The sequence below is a fragment of the Natator depressus genome, chromosome 4 (genome assembly GCF_965152275.1).
Source record: "Natator depressus isolate rNatDep1 chromosome 4, rNatDep2.hap1, whole genome shotgun sequence".
NCBI lineage: Eukaryota > Metazoa > Chordata > Testudines > Cheloniidae > Natator > Natator depressus.
In genome coordinates, this window is record NC_134237.1 from 50873808 (window position 1) to 50892744 (window position 18937).

The window sequence follows — 18937 nt, forward strand, 5'->3', positions numbered from 1 at the left end:
CCCTAATTGACGTACCGAATTCCACATTAGCAAGCCAATGGAGCTGGAGCAAACTACTGTCTTTTTCCCCCCCTCCCAGATGACAGCAGGTATTTGCATTCTATCAATTTGAAAAAGGAAGTGTGGCTACTTGCTCATGAGGTGAGCATTTTCATTTAGCGATGCTAAGTGAAATAGGGGCCCTCTGCTGCAGATATGTGCCCACTGGCTAGCTCCCTCCATTCCAAACAGGAATGGTTGGAGTGGGAGAGTAAACACTCCAATCTGATACTGAGTTGTCCACTGCTTTGTCTTACATTCCTACCCCACTACCTGCTTGCTCTGTCTTACCAGAATCACAGAAGCTCATTCTACCCTGCCTTTCTCTGATTCTTCTCTGAAAAGTCTTTAAAGTTCTACTCTTCTGCTAGTGTCTTGAGCCACAATTTTGTGTGTCCTTAATCCCAGTGCAAAACATGCCTGGGTGTCAACAGAATTGTGTAGATCACAGACGTAGTATGACCCTTCACTTTCACTGTGGAGACTTACTCATGAATCACGTTTAATGGTCGTTTAAACTTGGGCCATCAGCCTCAGCAATTTGAAGTTCTTCAGTGAAAACTCAACCAAATAATCTCAGAGCTGTTTCTTCCTGCCCCCTGCAAGCTGCTGTATGAAACACTTCCATGTTTCCACTCCAAGGTGCTGTTTCAGAAAAAGGTCTCTGTCAATGTGTGACAACACACCTGTCTACTGATAGACTGAAATAGTGATGGGTATTTCTAAAAACCGTATTAAAACTGAGATTATTTATCTAACACTTAAACCTGTAACAAATTGGATCCTTTCAAAATTTCATCTTTCATTTCTTAATATTAAAATAATTTAAAAAAACACCACCCCAGTCTCATCAGAAGCCAAGCGCCTATTCTTCCCTGCTGGATCTTCCAGCAAATTGCAATTCCAAAAGTAGAAGCTGTTGCAATCAGGTATTGGCCTAACTTTTCAGCTGTGATATTACATAGTCTGGGTGACTTGCTGTCATAGCTCCAATCAAGCACCCACGGTTGGCTACTCACCAGGCTGCTTCGAGGGGATCCAGATGCTGATCCCCATGTGTTAAGTGTCTGGAATCTGAATAGAGTCTGAGCATTGTCCCCTGACTTGGGGATCCTAGGCAGGCCCTTAAGGTGCAGTTCCTCTATCTGGCAGCCCCTCAGGCCCGCCCCCCCCCCCAGCTTAAAACACAACTTTTCCCAGAATCCCATTGCAGGTATGAGCCTTCTGGTTTACCTCTTCAAGGGGGCATGTATTAAGTGTAACTTTTAAAACACACAGACATTTTGCACAGGCTTCTAACACCACTGCTCTTGCTTTAACAGATAAAGCACAGCGTGTACCGATCACATAGAAAACATCCTGAGCGCAATCTCCCTCACCCGAGCTCATCCTTTCCTTGAGACATGGGCTGAGTTCAGCTATGCAGGATTTCCCCTGCCTCAGACTCCTGCAACAACTTCTCTCTGCTTGAGCTGGTGAAAATGGGTAAAGACCTCAAATAGATCAGCAGCTCCTGCCCTTTTATAACCTGTCAGTCTGTCAGGTGACTCCTGGATTAGCCTCAAGTGATCAGACCTTTGCCACATGACCCACCGCCCCTGACAAACCAATTCTTTTGTGTGAAATCCAGCCTGTTGTCTCGGATGCTTGTATTTAGCTGGAAAACCCGAGTTAATGTCCTCTATTGTCAGCCCTGTATCACTACCACTTGGAGTTTCAGTCCAACAGGGAGGCAAATAGACACTAGAGATGACAATAGAGTTTGCAGTCTGAAAGATGCAAAGATTTCATAATCTCACACAGAACTCAAATTGTGCACAGGTTCCCTATGTTGTCACACATGCCACAACTGGAAAACAAATGATAGATCTTCCGTTCTGAGCCAGGTCCCAAAATGCTGCAAACCATCCTTTTTCTCCACCTCCACCCTCTGCACTTTTGTTATAAACATTTCCCTTCTTTTGTATGTTCATGCTGCTGGAAAAATTCTCTGGCTTTGCTCACAAATGCCTCCGCTGTGATTCTCAAATTCTCCTGGGGCACTGAGCCACAGCACAGAGGCTGCAATAAGTCTTGTTTACTAACAGGACCTAGGAAGCCAAACTATCATGCAGATCGGCCACAATGGCTTTTTCTGATTGATGGACTGCCTCTCACCCAGGAGGGGTGGGGGTGTTTCAGAAGATCCGAAGGATACTTTTACCGTTTTGTTTAGAATCTCACCATCAACAGTTTAATTTGTTTTTCAAATAAGAGTTAAAAACCACTGCCATACTTTTAACAACAACAAAAAAGTTACCTCCATTTGTTCTGTGCTCAGTGGTCTGATTTCTGTGCAACTGTCATCACTGCCAAATCTTTATATGGTGATCCTTCGGGGATCGTCTGCAACTGTTGCATGTCCTTGGAGACTGATGATGAGAGGGAAGCAAGAGGTGGGGCACCGGATGCTAGAGGGCTGGAAAGCAAGTCACTTAATTCTTGATTTAACAGGCCCAGAAAGTCACAGCTCTCTGGTAGACCTGCAAGAGGAGATTACAACTGCTGTAGTTGCAGCTGTGGTGCATTCTCCCTCAGCGTACCTATTAAAGCTGGGCAGCATTTGGCAATGAACCACTGCAATCTAGGTCAGCTTCGGCCTCTTAACCCAGCTGCTGCCTTAAAGTTTTGTGGGTACCCGCCCTGAGGAAGACTAAAATGAAACGTTGCCCTTGGTCTCTTACTATTCTGCAAAAGAAGAGTTAGCAGTGGTGAAAGTGCTTTTGTTCTCGTATTGATAGTCACTGGTCATTTATCTGAATGAGCAGGAGAGCAACGATCTTTGTTGTTGTTGTTTTGGGGGATGGGGGGAGGACTCCATGCCACAGCGTGACTGATTCTAAAGTACAAATGTCTTCACCACCCAAGTTCTTCTGGGACTGTGCCTGCTCTGTGAACATACACTACTCAATATCCAATGTCACATTCTCTGTTTTAATCTTAGGTAGAGGCTGTGTTAACTTTTATCGTCACTGAGCCCTTGTCCCCACCCCAAAGTTATACTGGAGGAAGTAATGATGAAGTTATTTCATTGTCTGAAAGTTTGTTTTTAAAAAACAAAAACCTGCTGCACGTTCATCTTTCAACACACACAGAGCTTAAACAATTGGATTCAAAGTAATGTCACTTGCCCACCCCCCATCCCCCCCCAAAAAAAACCCTAATACCCACTAATAGGTTTACATGTGGCATAAACTGAATTTAACTTGTTCTGTCTATGATCATCTTTGTTTGAAATGGGCATCTACGGTTCAACCAACTTCCAGTGAGTAAGGACTGAGATGTCAGTCCCCACAATACAGTAAATTTACTTTTCCTTAATATTCAAGTTGATATATGACACTGTCTTTTATCCACTAACTATACCGTACCCCTGCTCAATCTCTGCTGTTATTCACCAAGCAGAGGAAGTGACAAAGAACATAATTTTTGTTGGGAGGAATTTTTCCTCCAAAGCAGCTTTTCAATATTGTTGAAGTCCTTGGATCAGTCTAGTAACAACTGACTCCTCTCCCTTTAATCAAAGCTAAGTGTAAGATGCTGGCAACTATCTGCTAGAAAAATGCAAACTCTTGTTCCGGACTGTTTCATGCTAAGAAGGTGGACTTCCTCAAACTGAGAAATAGGATGGGTAACATGACAACCGATTGTCTGTTTCACAGTTTGCAGCAGTTGCCATGAGAATAGACAGTTTTGAGCAGATGGCGTAGGGTTCCGGTTTTGTAATTGATAGACCAAGGCCCCTGCCACAGCAGCCATTAATAGTCTGATATTCAGCTCTCTAGTCAAGGTCACAACACAGGAAAGGCAGCCCTTTATTGCCACTCATGTTTGACCTAGGTCTGGTAGTCTGGCTTACACAGAAATAGAATATCTTTGCTCTAAAATGCAGGTCTCATTTGAGAAGTGACTTTGAACTAATGACATTGTGGGATTCCAGGACCATGTCTCAATGGCTTCTGTATCAAATGTGCTCATTTTACAACTAAAGATGTTCTTTTGACCAGCACAGGCACCCCGGGCTCTGAGTCAAGCCTGGATTCTTTCCACCTCGAGCAGCAGCAGGCTCAAGAAGTTCAGCCGACCAAACCAGGACTGTGGTTACACAGGGCCAAAGGTATTTAGAGATGCAGATAAGCACCAGGATCTTCAAAGGGGTCTAGATGCCTAATTGCCATAGCTGCTTTTGAAAATCCCATTAGGCACTTTTACGCATGTTTAGACACCAAAATAACTTTGAACATCTGACCTAAACCCTCTTGTCTTCAAATCATGTCCTCAACAACCCCTTCCCTTGCCTCCAATGACATTGTACAGGTGTCATTAACTGGAATTTACTAAGTAATATGCTGGAGAGTGGGGAAGGAGAATTGTAGAAGTAGTAAATTTTGAGCTTCAGTTAGGGGTGAGAATGTCTTTCCTTCAAGCATGATCTGTAAAAACCATCATGGAGAGGTTGCTGTTGCTCTAGTCACTCGGGGGTTGAAGTGTTAGTGCTAGCCCCCTCTCCAAACTACCACCAGCCTAAGCTGCCAAACTGAGCAGAGTACTGTGTAGGTGCTCTGAGGAGCAACTTTCCTAATTTCAGGGTAGCTTAAGAGAGCTTCCTCCCGTAGCTCTCAGATATACAGTACCTTGATAGTGACCAAAGCCTGCCTACCCTTCTAAGAAGCTAGTTTAAAAAGAACTAGACAAAGGGACTGGATGTTTGAAGTGCACAGTAAGCATCCCTTCCATTTCAGCCATAGCATACTCATGGAGGCGTTCAGATTTTAACAGCACTTGCGGTGCTTCTGATGAGTGATCTGCAGCAGCATTCACAAGTGTGCCACACTCACTGCTGGAAAGAGGGGACAGCCAAGATAGTGGCAGCTCAGAACTTAACTTTAGGCTGTTGGGCTCAGAAGTACAACTTACATCTGCTCTCTATCCTTCTATTTTTATGATTGCATGAGGAAGAGGTAGAGGAAGTCCTGACTACAGTCTAGTAAGTGTCATCAAGTCTGGATCCTTACTTGTGTATAGAAACTTCACTCTAACTGGCATTGTGCATTAGGTGGAAGGGAGTTTCTCTGAACTCCACGTATTCAAAGGTTCATAAAGTTTCATGCTGTGGGCCATATCTTAACTGTCTGAGTGACGGCAGCTTCTCTCAGGCATGGTCATGCAACATCCCTTTGGTTAGCAATTGCTTATATGGAAGACTTATAAAAGTGTTCTTTAAAAAATATGACATTCTCCATTGCATGGTCTCTGGTTCTCTCACCTCTGCCTCTCAACAGTGGTTCTAGGCAACTCCAACCCTACTGGCTCCAGTTGGCAAGGGCAGCTTTTTGTTTTTGCTTCTCTCCTTCATAGTGGCAAGATACACGAGACGTAGCTACTGTAGGCTGGGTGTCGTCTTTCCAATCCCTTCCACGCACCTCCAGGTTCTTGAAATAGGAGTCTGTGGAAGAGGCCAAGATGAGGACACAGTCCCACTTGACATGGCAGCTCCTCAGGGACTAGTTGGCGAGCCTATCAACCACCTACCCAATCCCCTTCACACAAATAAGCTGATCAAGGGCATTGTATACAACGTGAGGATGCTGTCATTTTTTTTTAATCCGGCCTCCTCTCTGGTACTGCAGCACTTCACCAGCAGCAGGGTTCAGCTTCTTCATCCTATAGGAATCTCTGATCCTAAGGGTTAACCATTAGGACAAAGAATGCCCGACATACACACTGAATGCTGCTCCCACCCTTTCCCTGAGTCAGTTCTCTGCCTCTCAAACCTCTCTTCTACTGTGAGTATATTCAGAGGGTGCTCACTATACAGCAGACTTTATGCTTCCCACCCACTGGCTTATCTGTATGAAGTCAATCTGGGTTCTGTATCATCTCTTCCTGCCTGAAGGGCTTGACTTGGTCCTGGTTCTGGCCTGACAACTCCATTCTCCTTCACTACTTCCCCCTACAGACATGCAACCCGGATTAGCTGGCCTTTTTAGTTAAGGTGCAGCTTTCCTCTCTTTACATCTCCTTTATTGATCCACAAGCTCTCTAGACTATAAACTCAGACTGTGCTTAAGTGAATCTAGAGTCTGTACAGCCCTCTGCTCTCAAACTGTAATAACCATGCAGTATCCCCCTCTAACCACTGTTTTCGGTCTAATTCTCATATGGATACAGAACTCTGCTACGTATTCCTGCCAACACCAAAAGTTTAAAACATCAGCTGAACGAACAAAGTGGACAGTGAGACATGCCAAAACCCAAAGTTAAGCTTAAGCCCCAAATTTTAATAAATGCTTTTTGCTGAACTTCTTCTGCCTGCCCAAACCCCGTCACCAGAAAATACAGTCTCTCCACCCTGCTAAGAGAACAGGTTTTGTAGCTGATCACCACTATCTGACTTCTGTGAGAAAAAGGGAAACGAGCCACTAAGTTATTTCACTGTTTGTGTGTGTGCACAGTGGTTCCACTGACATTGAGGGGCAAAATTAGGACTCCCTGAACAGTTACTTCCACTAAATCGATGCTCATGATCACAGGCTGTTTCTCACACCCTGCAGTGGTTCTTTCTCTGGTTCTGGTCTAAGAGGGCTTTCACTTAAAAAGGTTCATTTGGAATTTCATACATCCAGTAGCACACAAAGGAAACAAGTGACAGAAAAAAATTTTAAATAGATAGTTCAGACACAAAAACCTTACCTGAAATCATCAGACTTGTGCTTGAATCAGACGATTGACAGCCCTGTGTTGGCAAAATCCTCAATTATTCAAAGGGAGTTGAAAAATACCTTTTCCCTTTTGTTATTGACTGACTGCAGCACCAGAATCACCTATAGCATTTAATCAGAATAACCTAAGATCTCTTTTTTGTAACGTTTCCATGTATTTTGTTACATCATTTTGTTTTCCACCCACCTCCTCGGAAATTTGAAACAAACTGTCACCCCAATTTTCTTTTCCCCCATAAGCAAATGAAAGAATCGAGTCAATGTGATCCAGTGTATAAGAGACCTGACTGGGAGTCAGAAGACTTAGATTCCATTCAAGTCTCTGCTGTTGTCTTGCATGTGACGTTGGGCAAGTCACCAAAAAACAAAACCACAAAATAAGACACTCCACTGGATACAGTTCTCCCCCTGAGGAGAGAATGAGAGAACAAAACATGTGACAGTTGTAGTCATATAGCCTAATGAACTACTGGAAGGTGCTCAGATAATAGTGATGAGCGCAATGTAAGAATCTATATACAACAGAATTTAACAACTTAATCTCATAAAAGACAGAAATAGAAGGACAAGGACAAATTATTACAGCAAAGAGGCTAGATAAATAAAAGGGACAAGATAGAGGTATATAATATAAATGGTAGATAAAAGATAAGGGACCCGATAGAATTCATGGGCACTGTTAGACATGTATATGGATAATGAACGTCCACAGAACTTTATAAGGAATATAAATCCTCATATTTCAGGGCATATGCCAGCCATTGACTGATGGGGATGAGGAAGGAAATTTCCCCTGGGGTCAGGCTGTTCCATAATCAGCCACTCTGGGATTCTTACACTGTTTTCCTTTGAAGTGTAGAGTACTAGCTACTATCACAGACAGAATACTGCACTGCATGGACAGGTGGCTTGATGGAGTGTTTTTTTCCTTACTACCTGTGTTGAATCTGTTTTCCCTCTCTGTAAAATGAGGATAACATTCATCTAGGTTTGGTAAAGCATTTGGAGAGCTAAAGATGAAAGTGGCATATAAAAGGAGATATTTCCTTATTATTTTTTATGTTTCTAAGCCAGAGAAAAAAGTGCCCAGAGAGGTGGTAGAGGAGGCAGTGTGAGTAAGGCGTACTAACTAATCTATACTCTTCACAACCTCCTGCAATGAACCTAAGGGAATTTAACTTTTCCTTCAGCCACTCCTACTTCTCACATTATGATTAAGCCCCACTTGTCCCTGTGTTATGTCCTTATCATTCACCCTCCTGTTTCCACTCGCATCCTAACCCACTCTTTTCCATCTTCCCTTGCCTCATCTACTGCCCCACAGACCAGGTCCTCCAAAACACCTTTGCAATTCATTTATATATAACAGAATCCTGAAGGCATGCACATGACTATCCAAAGTAACCACGCTCTCCTTTTGTAACCTTTGTTGTCCCCAGTCTCTTCTCAGTTTTATCATTCGTGTCTGATCTTAAGAACAGGAACTGTCTTATCAGTGTGTAAAAGTGCTTAGTAATACTTTGGGCACTACATAAAATAGTAAATAATAACTGCTGTGCTACCACTTAATGCTGTTACTCAAAAGTGTTCCGTTCAATCGAATCAATGTAACATCAGCTGTACTCTGCCAACAGAGGATTTTACACAGCACATGTCCATCAGCAGTCATTAGATTAAAAAATAAATTGCCAATTATTCTGACGACCTGCCTCACAACACTATGTGTAAGGGAGCAGAGTTCTTCCATGAAAAGTGTAAGGGAGCTCCAAACTACCTGACTGTGTCACCGCCCTCTTAGCCTGGTGACTGGAGTATATCAAACAAGCAGGTAAGTAGTTGGACAGAGGGGAAACAAGTTATCTTCTTGTTTCCTTTTTTAAGAAAAACAAACACACCAAAATCAATTAAATTTCATTTCTATATTTCAGTAAAACCTACTTGAATACACTTTGAAACAAGAGTACAACAAAATAGAATATACTTCAAATGTTGAATATACAAACTATTATAGTTCATTCTGAACACTGGTACTTCCCTCTTAACTTCAACTAAGAAACTGTACAGGTTTAGAACTACCTGACAAAAATTCATGCTGAGCGTGACCTTTCAAGTGACAGAGTGGAGCTGAAACTGAAATGGATGCACAGATGTCAAGGCTAAGTGAGTGACACAGGCATGTTACAGCAAAAGGCCAAAAGCCTGCTGCTATTTTGTCCACAATTAAGAAATTTAGACAGACTTTAACTACCATACAAAATATGTTACATGTAATTCTATAACAATACTGTGCTAGGTACAAGATTTTTAAAAAATTTGTTTTAATAAAAAAGCTTTACACAAACAAGCCATTAGCTTATTTCAAGAAAGATAACTGAAAATCAGTCTAAGGCTTTCATTTTAAATCTGCTTAAGCTGTATGATACAAAATCCCTCTAGGTCTCTCTGTCTTCTTTTAGAAGCTCTTAATCCTCTCCTTTAATTCACATTCTAGTATACCTAGTAGCAGAGTTTTTCACATAGCACCAGTTGAGTACTGTGCGCACACAGTAGTAATTGCTGGTATGCATACAAAAATGCATCAGATTTGCCATTTGTAACAATGAGACTCCTCTCCCCCTGAAAATTAAACCAAGACAAGCCTCTCACAGAACTCATTTTAGTGTTCCAGGTCTTAGTGTAACTTGATATCGTAGTGAACTGTTTGGTCCCTTTCAGTCCAGTCCCTATAATTTTCCTTCTTCATAGGTTCAGTTGTTTCCCAACTGAAAGAGGCAGTTTTCTGTCAGCATATGAATGTGTGGTTCAATTCCCACTGAAACATGGGACAGTTAGTTAATTTCCAGTAAGTCTCTGATATACGCATGTATGTTTACATTTTTAAACTCTCATTTTTGCCTTCTTGATCATGTCCATTCCCCCACCCCACCCCAAGTCTGTCAGAATGCTCAATCAATAAACGTCAGGAAAATCCATGTTGGTAACTGCCTTTTCTTCATTTCTCACATGTTACTATTCCTTCTGTTTTCATTGTCACAGGAAGGGCAATGGCTGAGGGCGTACTAACTACTACAACATGCGTCACAGTCTTGCTTCCATCTGCTGGCTTTTCTTCTTGCACAAGTTGCAGTGTTTTCATTTCACGTTCCTGTTTTAAAGCCACTGTATCTGTTTTCACGTCTGGCCCTTTTATGACTGCACTAATAACTCTGGGAGGAGTCTGGCCAGATGCCTGCTGGGCAGGCATTGATAGTCTCATTACTGGTGTCCCATGAGCTATAGACACAGGGGTAAGTGCTCTCACAGCCAATGGGGTTCCGACTATGTTAATACTTCCTGACCCAGTCAGGCCTGTTTTTGTCTGCAACTGACACTGTGCGAGTTGCGTAGCAGGGATGGTAATGATTTTGGCAGGCTGCATTGTGATTTTATCTCCATTTTCAGCAGATGCTGGCATCACGGTAGGGATTGTCTGGATTACTACCTTTGGGGTTGTTGCCGTTGTTGGACTTGTGCTGGTTATTAATGGTGACCCTGCATTTACTGACTGTACTGCCACAGTTGAAATTTTCTGCCCCAGAGATGTCATTACGACAGGCACTTGCATCGCCACACGAACAGTCCTGTTGAAAGATTAATATATGTGTATATACATTCATTGTGTTAAAACAGCTGTCAGGTCACCACAAAAATTAAAAGGGATAAAAATCCCAGGATTTACAGGGAGTTGTGCCAAAAGAAAACTGTACCATTTTTGATACACCCAGCAATCAGAAAAAGAATTCACATCCTTTTTCTTCAGTTAAATAAATCAGATTATTTAAAAAATGAGTCTGGTGGCAAGCATTCTGATAGCAGCAGCACAATGAGCAGGCTGCGAATCTGTCACAGAGGTCACGGAATCCGTGACCTCTGTAGCGGCTGGTGCTGGCCCAGGGACTGCCCGTGCCGGGCAGTTTGGGTGTGTGGGATGGTGCTCAGGGCTAGGGGCAGGGGTTTGGGGAGGGGGCGCTACCTGGGTTTGGAGGCCCCTCTTCAGTTCCCAGGCGGCAGAGGGCTGGGGGTAGGGGGGTCTCCGCGCCACATGCTACCAGCGCCCGCAGACACTGTCCCCACAGCTCCTATTGGCTGCGGTTCCCAGCCAATGGGAGCTGCGGCAGCCGGCGCTTGTGGCAGGAGCAGCAAGCAGAGGAGCCCCTGTCCTGACCCTACCTCCACTGCCTAGGAGCTGCAGGGGCACAGAGCCGGGTAGGGAGCCCCGCCAACCCTCCTTTTCCCCCCAGTACCAACGGGGGACATGTGCTGCAGCCCGCACTGCCCTCCCCCAGCACCAGCGGGGGTCCCGGGCTGCCTGCTGCGGCCTTTCCCCCCAGTACCAGAGGGGGTCCCAGCGTGTGCTGCAGCCTGGCCCCCACCTCCCACAGCACCAGCAGGGGTCCCAGGTCACCTCCCCCAGCACCTGCAGCATCCCAGACCGCTCCCCCACCAGAGCGCCCCTGCCCAAGTTTTAGTCACGGTGGGTATTCTTAGTAAAAGTCATGGACAGGTCACGGGCCCGTGAACTTTTGTTTACAGCCCGTGACCTGTCCATGACCTTTACTAAAAACACCCATGACTAAAACATAGCCTTAATGATGAGACATTATCATGAGATGCTTGCAATGGGCTCTAGTCCCAGAAGCTAGATTGGTAAATCAGTTTCCATCCGGTAATAATGCTATTTTGATAATCTCAAAAAATTCAAAAATTTTATGTTTAAAAACAAAATCTGTTTAAATCAGTGGTCCCCAAATTGTGGGGAGCGCCCCCCAAGGCAGCATGGAAGAACATTCGGGGGGGGGGACGGACAGCAAGGCCTGTGTCAGCCCACATGGGGGGCAGACAGGGAGTGCCACGCCGCCCTGCTCTGCCCCCAGCTCCTTTCCAGCCCCACCCCCAGTCACAGCTCGGGCCCCAGGAGCAATCTGTTTCTTGGCCACAGCGGTGGCTCTAATCCTGGCCCCGTTCCCAGCTCCCAACCACAGCCCCCAGGAGGGGTGCGGACAGGTTCCATTATTGGTAAGGGGGGTGTGATGGAAAAAGTTTGGGGACCACTGGTTTAAATAGTAAGGCCAAAGCTTTCTAAATTAAGGGAGTCTAAAGTTTGACTCCTAAATAAGTGGTCTCATTTTTCACGAGCTGAGTACTTAGCAGGTCAGTCTCACTGACTTGCAGGCTGCTCAGCCCTTTTGAAGAATCAGTCCACTTATTTAGGAGCCTAAATATGGACCTTGGGAGCCACAAAATCCTATTTTTGAAAATCTTGGCCTAAGGGCTTCATGATTGGAGACCAGTTTACAACCACCTACGCTGGGCTCCCATTACCACAAGTATTGTTTTAGCAAGGTGGCTGACACCAGCTTATCTGTAGGCACTATATTACAACAAAACTCAGCTTCCTGACTGAAGGGTTCAGCAGATGACAAACAGTGTGGCACGAACCTGGGAGCTGCTGTTGCTGGAACAGTGGTAGTGGTGGTGGGAGGACGAGATGACGTTTCATGCCCTGGAGAGGCAATATTCACAACTCTGGTGACTGCCTTCTCTGCTCTTGTACAATTTAACGGAGAAGAATTTTTTCCACCACGTGCAGATGCTGCTGCTTTCAAGAGGCTTTCTGCAGACAATGACACTCGTTCCAATGACTTCTCATCTGTAGACATTGATAAATCTTCATTGCAGGATTCACTTTTGTCATCGTCTATGACCACTATGTTTTTTGGCATCTCCTTAAACTGATATACCAGCCTTTGCCCCTCAACCTTTGCAAGAATTCCCCTTTGATAGTAATATCTGCAAGGAAAAGTACAATTATGAAGTAAACAACACTGATGGATGTACATAGGGACTCAACATTTCAAACTTGCTTGTTGACATAGATCAAAAACACACTAATTTCTACAATAATAGGAAAAAAAGCTATCAAACATACTGGCTAAGCATAACTATTCAACAATCATGGCTTAAAAGTTTGGATTGTGTTTTTTTTTAAATCATGTTTATACAAAATATTTAAAAAATAAAATATATTCACTGGGAATATGAAAAAGCAATGAAAATGGCAGAGATTATTATTTATAGTATACAGTTGCATTTTAACTCTTGTAAAGAGTTAAAATCTAGTAGCTATAGAAAAATGTAGGTCAGATGTTTATGATCATACTTTTTTGGTTTTTTTTTTAAGTCTCCGATTTAAAATGACTAATTATATAATTGCAGATTATTTTGTAATTAAAGGAAAGCCCCAATATTCTTCTCCTTCATTTACCTCAGGGCCCTTCCCATTGTCTCATAGTTCATGTCAGGTTTGTTCTTGTGCTTTCCCCATAGCTTGGAGACCGCTTTGGAGTCCACAAGTTTAAAGATGCCCTTCTCTCGCTGAGTCCACTTAATGTATCGAGGACAAGTATTTTTGTCCTGAAGAAGATCCAGAAGGAACTCCCACAAATACGTTGTATTTCCTACAAAAACAGAAAGCATATGAACGTTAGACAACTTACACTTAAAGATATTAAAAACCTCTCCATATATAGACATACAAAAGTGCACTTAGACAACTATCTGATACAGAAACTCTGAATGACTACATTACATACCATCCCCTGCCTAACCTTCACTTGTAATGTGAATGTATTTGTTCACTCTGATAAATTTAGGAAAGATTTCATAAATATTTACATTCTGAAACTCAAAGGGGCTAGCACTAAAGCTATGCCGCATGATGTGGGAGACTCGTCAAACCAAAATTAGCTTTCAACTGCTATAAGAAAGGGAGTGATGGAGTCCTACACCACCAACACTTCCTGGCTGCCTAGAGGACATAAACAATGCTCTGAAAGGAGTTCTGTTCAGCTCTTAAGACTGCAGATAGCAGTTCCAGAACATAGGCTGTACATTCTCGGATGGAGTCTGGTGATGGGAAGAGAAGGAGAGAGAATAGAGAGATTACTTAAGGAAAGGCAAACTTTTTCTTTGGCAGAGGACGGGGGGAAAAGATATCCCCATACACAAGCTCCTAGAAACCACCTTCTTTTTGACCTGCCTCCATCCCTCACCTTTATTACTGGGAGTTCAGTGTTCACAAGGTGTCTTAGCCTGTTCACTGGACTCCATTGCTGCGCTAAACCTTCCCAACAGTAACATCAGAGTGCCTAAAACACCTCTAAATCTCCAAGCCATTCCCCTACTATGTAATATTATTTGTACTGCAGTAGCCCACAGCCATCATAGATCAACACCCCATTATGCGATGCAGTATACAAACAGAGAAGAAAAAGACTGTCTCTACCCCAAAAAGCTTACAATCTAAGTAAGTGTATGCTCTCAGGTTTCAGAGCTGTAGCATATGTAATAGAAAAGACCCAGCACTGCACTAAATTTAAACAGAGAGGCTGCTTGGATGGTCCAATTAGACCACTTCCATCTGGGAGAAGGGGGCTAGGAACAGAAAAACACAGGCCACATTCTGTTTATTACAGGTGGAAGGAAGTGATTATGTGAACAAATCATCAAAAAAAGAAAGAAAAGGAGTACCTGTGGCACCTTAGTGACTAACAAATTTATTTGAGCATAAGCTTTCGTGAGCTACAGCTCACTTCATCGGATGAAGTGGGCTGTAGCTCACGAAAGCTTATGCTCAAATAAATTTGTTAGTCTCTAAGGTGCCACAAGTCCTCCTTTTCTTTTTGCGGATACAGACTAACATGGCTGCTACTCTGAAACCTGTCAAAAAAGGAAAGGAGAACCTGCAGAATCATGCAAAGGGAGAGCAGAGGAAGGACTGTTGAATGCTGAAACACAGTTCAAACAGTTTGTAAATTTTGAGATTTACTAACACCTAAAAAAATAAAATAAAGGAAGCCCTTCAATGAGAGTACAGATTAAAATCTGACCACCCTATTAAAGGGACACAGTCAGAGTCCCCAGATTTTGAGACCTGACCAAGTTTTCAATCCTGGAGGAATGCAGAAGCCCAAGTAAATAAACAAAAGCCCATTAAAGAATAAATCTGTTTGTGCAACATGCTGCCATATCAATTAACAAATACTCAAGCATTCGCTCCTGAAACTTGGTGACAGCATCATTGAGGCTAGACTATTACAAAGTCTATGATAAAAGCACTGCAAAATACATTTACTTCCCTTAGAGGTAGTTTAAAGAGTGCCACAGTCCTCAAAATTCCTTAAAATTTACTAACCCTTATCTGGGGAAGCTATTATAGTTCCACTTTATATTTCCACTTTACAGAGATTAAATGACTTGTCTAAAGCAATACAGGTCCTGATCCAAAGCGCACTAAAATCAATGTGAAACTTCTCACTGATTTCAATGAAATTCATATCACTCCCATAGTGAGTAACAGTCAGGAACACAATCTAGGAATCCAGTTCTCAGTTCTAACCAAGAGACCACACTTCCGAAACACTCCCAGATCTAATCATTTTATTCTGACTTGCCAAATGAAATGGAAACAAAGTTCCAGTACTAAGTGCTGTTTTTTAGATATAATAGTTAATAGCTGTTCTATCTGCCATGATAAAAAAAGCAAAAATGAGTTTTCAATTCAATAAATTGCTCCTACTAGAAAAAAATTAAACCGTTAATTTGCTGTACATTCTTTGGAATTCTTTTAACAATTATTGACTTGTGGTCCACCCAGATAGGATTTCTCCAATGCTCATTACCAACATGCTAAACCCCAGCTATCAATGCTATCTGTCTTTCTGCAATAGCTTCTGCACTGAGAAAATGAAAACCTCAGAGCGTTAAGCGAACAAGAATTTCAACGTTTGTTGTTTCCCGTGCAAAAACACATTAGATCCACAAAGTGCCAGATCAAAGGAAATGGCCCTCATTTTGCTGCAAGAAGTGGTACTGGTGATTCAGTAGGTGGCACTCTTCCCTCATAGTCTGCATTGAACTAAATATGTATATTTCCATCAGCAGGAGTTTGGGACAGCCATATTAATCACAAAGTGTGTGGCAGATCATCCCAAAAGAGTGCCAATAAAACTAGATTATACCACTGCATATTCTGTAGCTATTAGATATTTTCTAAAATAGTGTTTTTGTTAATATTTAATATAAATTTTAAAACATTTCAATGGGATTTTTTTAATCCCTTCACTTATAAAGCCAGGATCCCTTAGTGAATCCAAGCGTACAGACCTCTGAGGAAGAGGAAATAATGCCTGAAAACCTTTTTAAATGATCTAAACTAGGTTTTCTTTGCACAGAAGTGTCACAATGGTAAAGCCCAATAGGGCACGTCCTTCCAGGGCTAACACACATGCTGTATCTCACTGGAAAGCTATGAACGTGCTCTAATGACTCAGAACCCTATCTGTGATTCAAGAAAGATTTGTCAAAACCGAGTTGTTTTCACACAAACGGTTCAGTTTCAACAAATCAGCGTTTTCAAGAAAAACTGTTTCATCAAAATACTTCCAACGACCTCTAAGTCATTCTTTACCACCTAGGGATCCCACCCCCACCCCCCCACACACACACAATAAGGACTCCTCAGGGGACCAATTAAGCCACGTTTACAGCTACTTTGCACTACCACAGCAGCTCAAAGCACCAGGGATGCACCAGTGAATCAGTCTACATCTTTGTGTGCATATTATATGCATAAATATAATCTTTGACAGTTGTAGTCCAATATGAAACTGGTTGCACACCATCTGCTGTCACTCCGCTAGTCCCTGAGAACCTTGCCGTCAGTGCTGAATTGTGTAAGGAGTTCCCCAAAAGATGCCAAATGTAAAAACGAACCATAAACATGCAAGTAACTCTTGAATACACAACAACCCCACAATACGTCCCAGACAATAAACAAAATATACATCTAGCCAGGCTCAGGGGGAGAGAGAACTCTCCCCAATAAATCTTGGAAATTGAGAATCCTGTGAGATGACCCCTTCAAATAAGTACAATTACAGGTTAAGTAATTGCTTCTTCTTTAAAAATTCCAGGACTGTCAAATTCTTATTCTTGGAGACTAAATATTTTGACAGATGTTAAGTTAGCCAATACCCAGCAAGATACATGAATTGTTTTTAATATAAAAGAAGGGGTAAGAGACACAAGCAGAGTCAGTCTCAAAGAAAAGTGTCCTCAGAAAAATAAACTTTCAAAATATTGGTCAACTAAAGAAGAAGAGATCCCCAGTGGAGAAAACACTCAAGGAGACAAGAGTTTAGACATTCTTCAGAAACAGGTTCTCTAAAAGGCCTAGAACTAGGTCACTTCTCTAAAGTATTCTTCAAGTAATGGAAAGCCAGCTCGAGTGAAGCCAGTAGAAAGGAACAAACTACATCAGCTAAATTTTAATGGAAATTAAGAGGGCTAAGAGGATGTTGAAATGCAAAGTGCCAAAACACAACACAAATGTATTCTTTAAGGGCAACCAAAAATCTGTGACAATCAATGGGGTTCACTGGAATACCAACAAGTAAAGGGAGCAATTAAAGAGCATAAGGACACTGCAGAGAAGTTAAATGATTTATTTACAGTGGTTTTCACCACAGACTTACCTTGGTCACACTACTCCTCCCCCATTCTCCCCCAGACACCTGCTCGCAAACACCAGGCCTCTGGAGCTCTACCCTGATAAGGAACCAGGTAAACAGGAGGGGACTCCTGGATTAGAACAGAGCATGTATCTATGCCCATTCTCCAAAGGAGGAGATTTTGCACTACCAACTACACGAGAGCTGAAAACCATACATGTCTCATCCCGTATGTTGCTATTAAGTTCACGAAACCTTTGTCTCTCTTGAGTTTGGTTAAGACCTTTGCTACAATTGTACTAGCAGACAGGTGTATAGGAATTTCTCTCCTTTTCTCTTCTTCAACATAAAGAAACAAAAAGAAAAGGAGTACTTGTGGCACCTTAGAGACTAACAAATTTATTTGAGCATAAGCTTTCGTGAGCTACAGCTCACTTCGTCGGATGCATTCAATGGAAAATACAGTGGGGAGATTTATATACATAGAGAACATGAAACAATGGGTGTTACCATACACACTGTAACCAGAGTGATCACTTAAGGTGAGCTATTACCAGCAGGAGAGCGGGGGCAGGGGGGACCTTATGTAGTGATAATCAAGGTAGGCCATTTCCAGCAGTTGACAAGAACGTCTGAGGAAAAGTGGGGGGTGAGGGGAGAGGATAAACATGGGGAAATAGTTTTACTTTGTGTAATGACCCATCCACCCCCAGTCTCTATTCAAGCCTAAGTTAATTGTATCCAGTTTGCAAATTAATTCCAATTCAGCAGTCTCTCGTTGGAGTCTGTTTTTGAAGTTTTTTTTGCTGAAGTATTGCCACTTTTAGGTCTGTAATCGAGTGACCAGAGAGATTGAAGTGTTCTCTGACTGGTTTTTGAATGTTATAATTCTTGACGTCTGATTTGTGTCCATTTATTCTTCTACGTAAAGACTGTCCAGTTTGACCAAAGTACATGGCAGAGGGGCATTGCTGGCACATGATGGCATATATCACATTGGTAGATGTGCAGGTGAACGAGCCTCTGATAGTGTGGCTGATGTGATTAGGCCCTATGATGGTGTCCCCTGAATAGATATGTGGGCACAGTTGGCAATGGGCTTTGTTGCAAGGATAGGTTCCTGGGTTAGTGGTTCTGTTGTGTGGTGTGTGGTTGCTGGTGAGTATTTGCGTCAGAAAACAGTATCCCTTACTTAGGGTGATCTTTTCCTTATGCCACAAGCAGAAGTCCAAACCACTTTTTGTTTAGTAAGCAGCAAAGGCATCCATGTTTTGTGTCTTCCACTGGAGGAAGATCTGATATATCACATACTGATTCTGAGGCAACTTGTGAATGCCTACTACCACCACCTTTCTGCTGACTGGAGGGAAGGGGCAGCAAGGAAGGATACTCTATGCATCAGTGGAACTGATGGTGAAAGCATGGCTCTTCTGACCAATTAGTCAAGAAAGAACAACTGGAAGGCTCTAAGGTAGTGACAGTTGGCAACACAGGGGCACGTATTCATACACACAGATAGGTGATGGTGGTCGTGCACTGACAAGCATTGCCTCGCAGGGCCAAAACACTTCACACTAAAGGCATTCT

General features: G+C 42.7%; 1 protein-coding gene across 3 annotated transcripts in view; it reads right to left on the reverse strand.

Moving 5' to 3' along the window:
- Positions 1 to 8796: 8796 nt before the first annotated feature.
- The window catches only part of ELF2 (E74 like ETS transcription factor 2), a 64872-nt gene continuing 54731 nt past the window's right edge, over positions 8797 to 18937 (reverse strand). For all 3 annotated transcript variants that reach the window (XM_074950867.1, XM_074950868.1, XM_074950869.1), the window contains 3 exons: positions 13105 to 13297; positions 12279 to 12629; positions 8797 to 10420 (listed from right to left, as the gene is read on the reverse strand). In XM_074950867.1, coding sequence (XP_074806968.1) covers positions 9793 to 10420; positions 12279 to 12629; positions 13105 to 13297 — 1172 coding nt within the window. In that variant the 3' untranslated portion in view covers positions 8797 to 9792. The remainder of the gene's footprint in view (positions 10421 to 12278; positions 12630 to 13104; positions 13298 to 18937) is intronic.